The following is a 13945-nucleotide window of genomic DNA, read 5'->3' as shown; positions in this document are numbered from 1 at the left end:
GTGTTGTTGTTCAGTCATGTTCTACTCTTTAGGACTCTTGGCAAAGATCCTGAAATGGTTTGCCATTTCCTTCTCCAACTCACTTTACAAATGAGGAAACTAAGGCAAACTGGGTTCAGTGACTTGCCCAGAATCATGCAGCTGGTAAGTGTCTGAGGCCAGATTTGAACTCAGGAAGATGAGTCTTCCTGACTCCAGGCCCAGCGCTCCATCCATTTCACCACCTAGCTGCCCTGAAGTGTCTTGGCCTTAGTGAAATAACTGGTAGGTGACAAGAGCCAGTGTCCAAGCCCTGGTCTCCAGAGCACTTTCTGCTATACCACCATTTCTCCCCCAGGCCCTAGCCTTGCATGAGATTGCACCAACAAAAGCTCTCAACTCCTGTGTCTTAATGACATTCAGGTCAGAAACCAGACCCTAATCAAATTTTTAGCCCTTTGTTAGTCTAGCTGATCTTAATAGATTATGCTGTTTCAAAAGAGAGAGGTCATTACCCAATGAAGATTGGCCATGACTTTTTGCTATTCACATTAGCGGTAGCTTCCAACATCAATCACACCATGCCTAAAACCTGTGTTTCTGCTTCTCTGTCAGGTGTCCGAGTGTCTGTTGCCGCATTGTCTATTCCAGTCATGTGTCTCTGACAAAACCTTAGAGATAATGTATTCCAACTCTCTCATTTTACTGAGGCTCAGTGATGGTAACTGACTTTTCCCAAATCTTAAAGTTTCTCCATAGCAGAACTGGAATTAGACCCCTGGTTTTAAACTCTGAGTCTTTGGTTGTGCCTCTGAAATAGGAAGACTAAGCCTTTTTTTTTTGTAATAAAAGCTTTGAGGTTTTAAAACCAACATAAGAAATATTATTAGTAGAAGTTAAGACTGAGGCTGAAACAACTAGGAAAAGCAAATAACATTGGGGTGGGGAGAGGGAGCAGCAAGATCCCAAGCAAAAGTTTAAGCTGCTCAGACCACAACTGTTTTGAATTAAGAGGAATAATGAGGTACTGCTGACAAAGTGTCAAGATCAACAGATCAGCAGATTGGGACTAGTATGTTTTATGATTATTTCAACTTCAACAAAATGTATTAAATATCTACTGTTTGTAGACCGTTGTGCACAGAGGTGGCAGGGTAGAGTGGAAACAGCAGTGTTTGGGGTCAGAGGACCTGGATTTGAGTCCCTGGTATGCCACTTGTTCGCTCTGTGACTGAGCAAGTCTTTAACATTTCTGGGCTTTGGTTTCCTCCGCTGAGCATGATAATACACCACATCACAGAGCTGTTGTGAAGATCAAATGAGATTTGTGCAAAGAAGACACTTTGTCCAACCTTGAAGTGCTGCCTATAATGTCATCCATTTTTACAAAGACTAAATGTAGTACTGTCTCAGCCCTCATAGAGCTCCTAGTCTACTAGGGAGATGATCCATATCCCCAAACACAAAGAGGAAATAGCAATTATTCTTATAGAGAGAGACATCAACAGTATTTCAAGAAGATTGTAGATGGCACCAGTACTTTCAGCAGAGCTATCCCTTAGTGAAGAAGGGCAATTTATTAAACTGCTCTAGTTTGATGGAAATATCTCTTTAAGAATATGCAACAGCCTGTGTTCACCAAGAAGCCTTTTGACTATTGAATAAGTAGTATTCCTGAATGTGCTTAGCTACTAGAAGGGAGTGCTCTGTACAGATGACCAGTTTATCTTGCCAGATAGAATTTACGTTTACCAATGTAAACAAGCAAAGTATATTCTCATTAAGAAGTCAAGTCTCTTGTGAGTTTGGTTAGAATGAACTGGTGCTTCATTGTTATACCCTGTCTGGCCTCCATGTGTGTATGTGTTTAGGGTCAAGGATGGACTAAAATTAATGTTGTGCCTGGTCTAACCTGGGCCTGGTGAATTCTCCCTCCCCCCTTTATTAAAAAGGGATATAAGTAGGCCTTAAAGATTAGGAACATAGAATTTTAGAGTTGGAATGGACCTCAGAGGTCATCTACTTCAGCGCCCTCAGTTTCCAAATGAAGAAATTGAAGCCTCAGTTTTTAATACTTCACTGAGGTTTTCTCCTTGATGTATCAATAAAAAATGAAGGCGAGTACATAGTAATAATAAATGAAGTTTTTACAGGTTAAGTGATTGTCAAAGCCTGTCTTAGCTCTAGATGCCGTGATTGGAAAGACCAATTGAAAAAGAGTTAAAAAGGGGAGAGTCTCAGAAAAGTATATAACCAATTCATTTGAAGCATTTATTAAGCACTTCATGTGTGCTAGGCAGTGTGCTAGTCACTAGGTGATAGAGAAAAACTAAATAGCCTCTTAAGGAATTTATATTCTACTGAAATGTAAGCTGTCTGGGGTGGGGGCGGGGGAAGCATTTGATAAGAACAAATCCTTGAATATTTGTCTGTCTCTAGATAATCTATCCTGCCCACTATTTCTTCAGTAGTGAAGCAAGCGTACTGTGTTGAGGGCCTGAGTACACCTCTTACGTACCTTTTTTGGTGGATGTTTCTGCTAAATATCACAATGATACTTTCTTTTCAGCCCAGTGGTTCCCACAGGCCAAAGATGACAAACAGCTCCAGGAGCAGAATTTCAGGAAGGAAAAATGTGATTTAAACCAAGGCTCAGCAACTTTTGGGAAAGGATTTGCATTTAACACCTCTGCTGAAGAAATAGAACAGTTTTTGTTGGACTACCTCAGAAATAAGGATGTGGCAGATGGAAATGTCTCCGATTCTGATAACGAAGGTAATTTTTAAAAAAGAAACCTCCTGTTAGTATTTCAAAACACAAAGGGAAAGGGAATTCAAGGTGGCTTGACACTAGCCTGTTTTTACTGTTGTCCACTCCTGCCCTGCATGCTCCCCTCCCCCTGACCTCGGTCCAGATCTTCACACACTGAAGGATTAATAAATTAAAAGAACTTCAAGTTTAAAATGCAAAAAATTAATGAGCTTGATGGTCTCAGCATCATTTAAAATCAAACTGAATCTCAAATTACTTTGTTCTGTGGGAACTAGGCAAAATATGTTCTGGCAGTCTCTATACTGGAACTCTTAGGTGAATCAAATCTAATGGATAACAGGAAATAGTAACTCATTAAAGCTAACTACAACAAATTCTTTCTGAATAGCAGGAAAGCATTGCAAATAGTATTTGGGACCGAAATAGTGATTTATTCAGAGTTCAATCATGGTTTCCTCCAAAGGCAAAGCTTCCTTATTGGAAATCTATTAGGTTATTTCTTCTCAGATTTGTTACTTGGGCTAGCCTCCATCCTCCTTACCCTTTTCCTGAATACCTCCCACCCCCACTGGCAACATTTTTAGTGGGAAAGATGGCTTGATATCTCACAGTCATGATTTGCCCTACCTTGCCAAAATAGCTACCTTTTTAGGCAATCCATTGTTATGAATCAATTGATATAGATCAATTGAAATGAAAAGATGTTGGATAGAAACAGGCCATATAAATAAAGCCTTCCAGGAAGAAAAACCAAGAGCCTTCCATCAAGCTGTTTTGATAGGTGAATTTAAACAGCGAATCCTTCTTGGGAAAAACTTGCCATCCTCACAGTTCTCATTCGTCACACACTTTGGCATTCATTGTACAAAAGGTTGATCATGTGCATCCAGCCAGAGTGGGGGTGGTTTGTTTATACCACATACCTGTGTAGTATTTAAAGTATCTTTTTGTGAGAAATCTAAATTGTGTATAGACACATTTCTCTGGTATAGCAGGCAGAGCCCCAGATTAGGAATCAGACCTAGCTTATTGTATAGGCCCTGTTGTTGCTAGCTATGGGACTTTGGGCATGTCACTTAAATTCTCTGAGGCTCTGTTTTCTCATCTGTCAAATAGAAATGATATCCATACTACCTGTCTCATATTACTGTTTTAAAGCTTATTTTGAAGTCAGAGGACCTGGGTTCAAATCTTAGCTCTGGTATATACTACCCAGGTTACCTTGAGCAAATTGCTGAACCTCTTGGGAAACCTTCAGTTTTCCTGATCTGTAAAATAAGAGAATTAGACTAGATGATTCCTAACGTCTTTTCTGCTCTACCTTTTAAATCCTAGAAGATCAAATAAAACCATATATACAAAATACTTTACCATTTTAAAGGGTTTCATAGAATATAAACTATGCAGTTATAGAGGGCTAAACTTGGAGTCAGGAAAACTTCAGTTCAGATTCTGTCTCTGACATTTATTCTGTGTGCTACTATGGAAAAATCACTTAATCGCTCAACATTTCAATTTCTTCATCTATAAAATGGAATACAAAGTTTTCCTGAACCTCAAATGAATTAAAGTATATAAAGCACTTTGCACATTGTAAAGCATTGCATAAATGTCAGATATCATCACCATCATCATCATTATTCATTCTAGTCTCCAGTTTGTCATGGCAGTCACAAGGGACATATGTGGGCCCTGTTAGACTTACCTGTTTTAACAACAGAGGAAACATGTTCAGAAATATTAAAGAAAGATTTTAATCAGTTTTGAACTTCACTGTTTAAGTAATGGTCATTGGGGGCTAGGAGTGGGGAAAAGACCACTCACTGCCTTGGAAAGTAGTCTTGAATTTGGTTTCAGAGAGCCTCTGCCCTGGTTGTTTATACAAATCTCTCCACAGCTGCCAATTGTGCCCTATTTTCCAGAGAAGCAGCTACTCCCTCCTGAGGCAGAGATGAGTGATGTCTCTCCAGATGTGGAAGCCTCACTGCCAGTGCAGACCCAGATAGCTAAGGATGTGATGGAGAGGTGCATTCACTTGCTGTCTGATAAAGATCTGAAGACTCGCCTGAAGGTCAGTGTGCCTTGCCTACTCTGTATTTATAGACTGCAAGATGTAAAGAGGGTTGGATTTGTTGGAATGACTGCTCTGATCAGAGAGCAGCCTCCCGTATCTTCAGGTCCATGTATGGAGGCCAAGAGAAGGCCCTGGAGGAATTTATGTGAGATGATGGTATTATGTTTGTTCATGCCAGCTCAGTTACCAGAGGAGAGCTGGTCCTCGCTGAATCAAGAAGCAACAAAGTTGTACGAAGTTCAAAGAACCAATTGGAGAAAGTGAGAAGGATAGAAAGCGATAGATTTCAAAAAACATTTATTTTTCTGAAATTTAATTTTAGCGCAAGATGCAAGCTTTGGTTCTGCTAGCATTCTTAAGTTTTTAAAAGTGGTCATTCTTTTATGCCTGCCAGCAGTCCTTGCTTATCTGTGTTTTCCTTTTCCTTCTTATGAGAGACTCTAATAGTTGCTGTGTTCTCTCTCCCAGCCCCCATACTCACCATCATGAAGAGGGTTTAAAATGAGTACACTTAGAACAGCTGTACCTTTTTCCCCTTGCCGTTGTACCCATTACTCTGACTTGTCTCTCAATCTCCCTTTGCCAGTGCACAGCAACTCCTTGTGTAGCAGATACAATGACAGAATTGACTAGATGTGAATGAAAACATGTCTGTGGTGGCCGTTGGCCACAACTCTAATTTTATCTTAAATCTGGACTTCAGGCTGAAAAGTAGTATAATGTGTTCTCTCATGCACTGAAAAAAGAGAAGAATCTGAGGTCCCACTGCCACCATGACTACCTTCTCAGCCCTCCACCTTCCCCTTACCCCAGCCCTTTCAGAATCATTAAGATTAAATTTTGTTTCCATCAGTCTCCATTTTCAGACCCTTCACTATTCTTTAACTCATTCTCATCTTTATTTGCTTAGGTTCTGGATGTGTTAGAACTGTGTGTGACTGTTCTTCAGTCCCATGAGAACCAGCTACTTCCCATGGTGCATCGGGCCTGGCTGCCACTTGTGCACCGACTTATTAATGATGACCCACTGGCTGTTCTCAGAGCCTTTAAGGTATGGTATTGACCTCCCCAACACTAGCTTTGAGGCATTATTGAGTGATGGAGAGTTAGTTAAGCCTCTTGTATCTAGAGCAGCATGGTCTGTTCGACTGGTGTCAAATTCAAAACGAAACAAGGGCCATCAAACCATACATAAGGATCCCTGTAGGCTGCATGCTGACTTAGAAAACCATATATTAGTGTTATCTCTGTTCTGTTGTACTTTTTTATTTTATTCCAATCACATGTCATCTGGTTCAGACCACACCAGGAAGTGTTGGGGGCCACATGCAGTCCAAGGGCCTCGTGTTTGACGTCTCTGGTCCAGTGGAAAGAGCATCAGCCTGGAAGAGAAAAGGCCATTCACTCAGCATGTGAACTGAAACAAGTCACTTAACCTGCCTAGGCTTTTTTTTCCTCAGATGTCAAGTGAGGATAATACCTCCTGACCTCACTGTCTCACAGGGTGATTGTTGGAACAAACAAGATATGTGTGAAAGCACCTTCAGAAGTTAAATATATAGAGAAGTATAAGGTGGTATTATTATTCTTTGGGGAACTTCCTGGATTTCTTCGCTCTTGAAGCAGAAGGAAGGGAGGCTGCAGACATTTATTAAGTGCTTCCTATTCTCCAGGCACTATACTAAGCACTTTACAATCATTGTCTCCCTTGATCCTCAGAACAACCCTGAGAGGTAGGCACTCTTATTATCATGGTTTTATAGTTGAGGAACCTGAAGCCAACATACATTAAGTGACTTGCCCAGGTCACACAGCTAGTAAGTGTCCAAGGTCGTGTTTGAACTCCTGATCTCCTGACCCTAGGCCTAGCACTCCCTCCACTACACCAGCGGCTGCCTAGCAGAAGCATTTTAACATTGTTTTTAGTGTGTCTGTAGCATCTACTTACTAAGCCAAAATATAAATGTAGTTTTTTTAATTTACTCTGATTCTGAAAGCTAAAACTTCAGAATGGAATATATATAGTATTGCTGAGTGGCTATTATTCATAGATGATTTTCCTTTATGAAAAGTATCCATATTGTCAAGAGCAATCATGGCAAAGGAGGACAGGACAGAAAAACAGGTTAGGCTAGGGAATAGAGGTCTGGATCTATGATTGCATTGGTTTAGTGAACTCCTGGAGGAGAAAACTCCTTCATTGGAGCAGGTTGGCACCTTCTCTTCAGTAGTGTCAGAAAGTTGCTCAGAACACTGTGAGGTTACATGACTTACCCAGGGTCATAGAGCCAGCGTGCATCCGTGGTGAGACGCTTCCTGGCTACCAGGCCAGTGCTCTAACCATTATACTGCACTACCTTTCAGGAAAACAGAACTGTGTGATTTGTGTTCCGTATCTGATACTGCTTCATCCCCCTTCCCCCAAATATGTTAATGACACTGGTACACCTGTGACATTTTGTGCTACCCTGTTGAGGTACCTCAAATATGTGCCTAGATCTGTCCCAAGTAGCCATTCTGTGTGCTCATTATTAATCAGGAGAGCTTAAAGAAAATTTATCATATCATTTGTTTTCAGTCCTTCACTAGAGCAATGCATGTGTGTGTGTGTGTGTGTGTGTGTGTGTGTGTGTGTGTGTGTTTTCTGCTAGAGAGGTTAAAAAGAGACGTGCAAAGAAACTGCACGTAATGAAGGGGAGAGCAATAATAATGATTAAAGCTCACATTGGTGCAGCACACTGGGCTTCCTGCCCAACAGTCCTGTGAGGCAGGGAGGCAGAAATTATCCTCTCTGTTTGATGGACAAAAGAACTGAGGCACAGAGGAGAAGGGATTTGCCCAAGGTCACAACTTGTTCACATGAAAGTAAGGCTCAAACCCAGGCGTCCTGAGTCCAAGTCCCTCCCTCCTTCCTTCTCTCTCTCCCTCCCTCCTCTCTCTCTCTTTCTCTCCCCTCCCCCTCTCTCTCTTCCTCTCTCTCTCTCTTCCTTCCTCTCCTCTCTCTTCCTTCCTCTCTCTCTTCCTCTCTCTCTTTCTCTTCCTCTCCTTTCTCTCTCTCTCCTCTCTCTCTCTTTTCCTCTCCCTCTCTCTCCTCCTCTCTCTCTCTTCCTCTCTCTCTCTCTTCCTTCCTCTCCTCTCTCTCTCTTCCTCTCCTTTCTCTCTCTTCTTCTCTCTCTCTTCCTTCCTCTCCTCTCTCTCTCTTCCTCTCTCTCTCTCTTCCTTCCTCTCCTCTCTCTCTCTTCCTCTCTGTCTTTCTCTTCCTCTCCTCTCTCTCTCTTCCTCTCCTTTCTCTCTCTTCTTCTCTCTCTCTTCCTTCCTCTCCTCTCTCTCTTTCTCTTCCTCTCCTTTCTCTCTCTCTCCTCTCTCTCTTCCTCTCTCTCTCCCTCTCTCTCTCTCTCTCTTCCTCTCTCTCTTCTCCTTCCTCTCCTTTCTCTCTCTGCTCCTCTCCCTCTCTCTCTCTCTTCCTCTCTCTCTTCCTCTCCTTTCTCTCTCTTCCTCTCCTTTCTCTCTCTTCCTCCTCCTTCTTCCTCTCTCGTCCTCTCTCTCTCTTTTCCTCTCCCTCTCTCTCCCCTCTCTCTCTCTTCCTCTCTCTCTCTCTTCCTTCCTCTCCTCTCTCTCTCTTCCTCTCCTTTCTCTCTCTTCTTCTCTCTCTCTTCCTTCCTCTCCTCTCTCTCTCTTCCTCTCTCTCTCTCTTCTTCCTCTCCTTCTCTCTCCTATGCCTCTCGGTCTTTCTCTTCTCTCCCTCTTTCCTCTCTAGGTCCTCTCCTTTCTCTCTCTTCCTCTCTCTCTCTTCCTTCCTCTCCTCTCTCTCTCTCCCTCTCTCTCTCTCTCTCCTTCCTCTCCTCTCTCTCTCTTCCTCTCTGTCTTTCTCTTCCTCTCCTTTCTCTCTCTTCCTCTCCTTTCTCTCTCTTCCTCTCTCTCTCTTCCTTCCTCTCCTCTCTCTCTCTCCCTCTCTCTCTCTCTTTTCCTCTCCTCTCTCTCTCTCCCTCTCTCTCTCTCTCCTCTCTCTCTTCCTCTCTCTCTTTCTCTTCCTCTCCTTTCTCTCTCTCTCCTCTCCCTCTCTCTCTCTCTTCCTCTCTGTCTTTCTCTTCCTCTCCTTTCTCTCTCTTCCTCTCTCTCTTTCTCTTCCTCTCCTTTCTCTCTCTCTCTCCTCTCTCTCTTTTCCTCTCCCCTCTGTCTCTTTTCCTGTCCTCTCTTCTCTCTCTCTCCCTCCCTCTCCTCCCCCCCATGCTTAGAGTTCCTTTGTCAAGATATTTGAAGAGAATGAACAGTGGATTGAGCGTTAGCAAAGCTGACTCTGACCATCTTTTGCTCTGTCCTTGATGTAGCTAATTAATTTGGGGAAGTGACCCACCTCACTGTACCTCAGTGTTTTAATCCTTGTTTCTGAAAGTAATATCCTGCCAAGGGATATTATCAAGAACCAATAAATTTGAATTGCTTCAAAGTTTCGTTCTAGATGGGGCAGTATGTGGACTTGATGTCAGGAGAGAATCTGGGTTCGAATCCCAGCTTTCATAATGTGAGGCAGTGCAGCACAGTGGGTAGAAAGCTGGCTTCTGAGTCAGTGGATCTGGATTCAAGATTCACCTCTGACACTCATTGGCAGTGTGACCCGAGCCAAGGCACTTAACCTCTCAGTAACTCAAGCCATTCTCTAAGACTGAAGTTGGAAGAACCGTTTCTGATCTACAGTGGTAGAAGGATTTTCTTTATTGAAAGTTCCCCAGACCAGTGGAGTCACAAAGCCAGACCAAAATTATTAGCCACAAGAAGTAAGTAGTATGGAAACAGAGGAATGAATCAACTAGGTCTTTGAATTATTCTCTGTGTAATGTGTACTTAGAGATATAAACAGCCATGCCCTGGGAGCTGAGCCCTCCGGATTCATAGCTGTTAGAAGTATAGAACGTGGGCCAGGAGGTAACAGTAAAGAGATGGATCAAATTGAATTACTAAGTACCCTTTGGTTATCTTCCTAGGAAACATTTCTGAACAATATTGAACATATCCTTCAGTAAACACTAGGGTTTGGATGGGACTTGGGGGGTCTTTTTTATAGGTCTTATGCACCTTGGGGAACAAATGTGGTGATTTCCTTCGGAATCGGTTCTCCAAAGACATCTTGCCGAAGCTGGCCGGCTCCTTGGTCACCCAGGCTCCTGTCAGCGCTAGGGCTGGACCTGTCTACTCCCATACAGTCGCCTTCAAATTGCAGCTCGCTGTGTTACAGGGTCTGGGTTCACTTTGCAAGAAACTGGACCTGGGTATGTACCCACCCAATTAACCGTTCCACTCATAAAAAAAATTGACACTGCCTCAGCCCCATCCTAGCCCTGCTCTGCATAGCTCAGCTCAGCTCTTCACCATCTCCCTTCATTTGACTAACCTTCAGTTGCTTGCTTTGGCCTCATTTTTCAATTACTCTGGGGAAAGAGGAAGGAATAGAGGGCATCTCTTCTCACTGTTCCTATTGCATCAGACAGCACTTGGTTACTACTTGTCCTGAATGAATCCTGAAGGCCAATGCCTGCTTTGTTTTCTCTTGGCAGGTGGGGGTGACCTGAATAAAGTGGCAGATGCCTGCTTGATTTACCTGAGTGCTAAACAGCCCATGAAATTACAAGAGGCTGCCAGGAGGTAACACCACTCCAACATATGCCTACACATACATATCTTCCTGTTTGTGCTAAATTATTGATGTCTCAGTAATGACAAACAGAGTTAAAATAATTTCTCCCTTCTCTCCCTTCTTGCCAAGTTAAGGTACATTTGTTTAACTCTGTTATTTGTAGGGTTGTGGTTTTTTCCTAGTGACATTTCTCTCTGTAGGTAACCTTTTCAAAGGAGACAAAAGATTTTAGAGCTAAAAGGAACACTGTAAACCATCTAGTCCAGCCTCTCCATTTTATAGTTGAGGAAACTGAGGCTGAGAGACTTACCCAAGACAACACAGTTGGGGAATGATCAAATCAGGATTCAAACCCCAATTTTCTGAGTCCAAGTCCAAGCTACCCTGCCTACTCAGTCCAATAACAGTGACAAAAATCTACAATATTTTAGAAAGAGTACTGTACTAGAAATCAAAAGACCAGAATTCTGTTGTCTTTGCCAGTAACTAGATGTGGCCCTAGACAAACCACTCCGGGGCTTCATTGGCATTTCTGTAAAGTAAATCAACAAGCATTTGTTAAGCATTACTGTGTGTCAGGCACTGTGCTAAGTGCTAGGGATACAGATACAAAGAAACAATCCCAACTGTCTGAGAGCTCACATTCTTTTTTTTTGTTTGTTTTATTTATTTTTAGTTTTCAACATTCACTTTTATAAGATTTTGAGTTCCAAATTTTTCCCCCTCCCCGCCTTCCCACATGCCCCCTCCCCAAAACAGCATGCAGTCTGATAGAGGCTATACTTGGTACAGTCGGATTGAATGTGTACCCACGTTAGTCATGTTGTAAAAGAAGAATCAGAACCAAAGGGAAAAACCACAAAAAAAAGAATGGTCTGCTTCGCTCTGCACTCAAACTCCATAGCTCTTTGTCTGGATGTGGGGAGCATTTTCCATCATGAGTCCTTTGGAATTGTCTTAGATCATCACATTGCTGAGAAGAGCTATAAGTCTTACCAGAGTTGATCTTCGCATAATGTTACTGTTACTGTGTACGGTGCTGTGGTTCTGCTCACTTCACTCAGCATCAATTCATATAAGTTTTTCCATGTTTTTCTGAAATCTGCCTGGTCATCATTTTTTATAGAACAGTAGTGTTCCATTATATTCATATACCACAACTGGTTCACCTGATCCCCCATTGATGGGCATCCCTTCAATCTCCAATTCTTTGCCACCACAAAAAGAGCAGCTATAAATATTTTTGTACATATGGGTCCTTTTCCCTCTTTTATGATCTCTTTGCGGTACAGACCTAGTAGTGGTATTGCCAGATCAAAGGATACGCACAGTTTTATAGCCCTTTGGGCATAGTTCCAAATTGCTCTCCAGAATGGTTGGATCGGTTGACAACTCCACCAGTAATGCATTAGTGTTCCAGTTTTCCCACATCTTCTCCAACATTTATCATTTTCTTTTTTTGTCTCATTAGCCAGTCTGATATGTGTGAGGTGGTACCTCAGAATTGTTTTAGTTTGCATTTCTCTAATCAGTAGTGATTTAGAGCATTTTTTCATATGACTATGGATAGCTTTGATTTCTTCATCTGAAAATTGCCTGTTCATATCCTTTGACCATTTATCAATTGGGGAATGACTTGTATTCTTACAGATTTGACTTAGTTCTCTCTATATTTTAGAAATGAGGCCTTTAGCAGAAACACTGACTGTAAAAATTGTTTCCCAGCTTTCTGCTTCCCTTCTAATCTTGGTTGCATTGCCTTTGTGCAAAACCTTTTTAATTTAATGTAATCAAAATTATTCTTTCTTTCTCCGTAGATCTGACAGGTAAACTATTCCTTCCTGAGAGCTCACATTCTGACAAAAGTGCTAAGCTAGATCAGTTCTCAGGTCCCTTCTAGTGTTTCCGTCACTAAACCAGAGAATTGGGAGAGAGAGATTGTCCCAGAGTTGGGAGGGAGAGATTAGGCTGTGGAGGTTATCTAGTTCAAATGTTGCCTAAACCACAAATTCATCAGCGATTCCAGTTTCCATGAACATGACACATGCTCTGATATATTTTTCCATCCTGACTCTTGGCTTAGGAGGGAGAAATGTCTTGTTACTCCAGTATTCCATTTTTTTCATGAGGTAAAATTATGATCAGAGCAATTATCTGGACTCACAGCCCACCTGAAATGCCCACTTTTACAGGTTTGTTTTCAAAGTCAGTGGTAGCTTTCGCCCCAGAACTTCCTTCACTTGGCTGGATACTAGGGCCTTGGAAAATCCAGGTCTGCCTGACCTCTTCCTCTGTGGGGCACATCTGACCCTGCATTTCCATTCCGTCCTAACACAAAGCGCACAGTTCAAAGTTCTGTGAAAAAGCAGTGAAAAAATGCTCCTCTTACTGTTTCTTCTTGGCAACATTCATAGTAGCAAAGGCAAGAGCCAGCTAGGTACCCAGGGGGACCAGGAGCCTGTTTCTGATTGGGGTGTGATAGGATACCAGCTGGAAGAACTATCTTTTGTAATTGATATATTCTGCTTGGTGATTTTTCTGTCTTGTTTTCCCAGATCCATCCATTTCTCCCCTCCCCCCTCCCCCCCAGTCCCTTTTCCTGTCACATTCCCTAGGCCTAGAATCAATCTTGGCTTCCCAAGAATGGTAACTCTCTAAAAAACTCACTTTTCTTCAGACATCCTCACTTGGTAGGGATCTCCCTAAGAATGAAAGGAAGCCTCCCATAGATAGAGACCCTGAAACTAATTGTGCTCTAATTTGAAGCATAAATTAAGATCTTAATGAATGATTCCTAGTATGGTATTTTGCCTGCTTTTCACATGTAAGAGTCACAGTTTCCCCCACCCCCCAATTCTCCTTCCCCTCCACCCCAGCACACACACTTAGACCCATCAGACAAGTTGATTTCTACATTTCATTATTTCATTTCCAGTTTCCTTTTTTGACACTGGAAAGCAATTAAACTCTGACTTGAGTTTGCTGCATTCTTGAGTTAGTATTCAAGGCATGTTGAAAACAAGAGTGAAACAAATGTAAAAATGTATTCCAGCCACTTGGCCTAGGGCTGGCAGGACAGTGCAGGGACTGAGCAGAGACCAGGGTCTGAGTCTTGGTTCTACCGCGTAGAGCTGCATGACCCACCACAAGTGATTTAATCGCCCTGAACCTCAGTTTCCTCATTTGTAAAATGTAGATTACAGTCCTGCCATGCCTGCCTCCCTAGAGAGCATCGTAAATATATTCTCTGGTGGTGTTATTCTGGTCCTTGTTTAATCAGCAAGGATTCCATTTAGAGTTGAGTCAGATGAACCTGCTTTTGAGGTACTGGAAAGCAGTTGGGAGCACAAGGTTGATTGCTTTTCTTTCAGACTTCTGATGATGTGAAATAATTTTGAATTCAGAGAAATTGCATTGTTGCACCGTATCAGAATCTGGACTGCCATGTTGATTTGGGAATTAATGAGTCACCTGAGTCAGGAAAAGG

At 42.3% G+C, this 13945-nt stretch overlaps 1 protein-coding gene across 3 annotated transcripts in view; it reads left to right on the top strand.

The window, feature by feature from the left end:
• Positions 1-13945, top strand: part of TTI1 (TELO2 interacting protein 1) — a 50485-nt gene that overhangs the window by 20158 nt on the left and 16382 nt on the right. For all 3 annotated transcript variants that reach the window (XM_036751723.1, XM_036751722.1, XM_036751721.1), the window contains 5 exons: positions 2549-2755; positions 4675-4823; positions 5737-5877; positions 9889-10093; positions 10379-10466. In XM_036751723.1, the coding sequence (XP_036607618.1) occupies positions 2549-2755; positions 4675-4823; positions 5737-5877; positions 9889-10093; positions 10379-10466 (790 nt within the window). The remainder of the gene's footprint in view (positions 1-2548; positions 2756-4674; positions 4824-5736; positions 5878-9888; positions 10094-10378; positions 10467-13945) is intronic.

This window comes from Trichosurus vulpecula, chromosome 3 (genome assembly GCF_011100635.1).
Source record: "Trichosurus vulpecula isolate mTriVul1 chromosome 3, mTriVul1.pri, whole genome shotgun sequence".
NCBI lineage: Eukaryota > Metazoa > Chordata > Mammalia > Diprotodontia > Phalangeridae > Trichosurus > Trichosurus vulpecula.
Note: the sequence above shows the minus strand (reverse complement) of the source record. Positions and strands in the feature narration are given on the sequence as shown.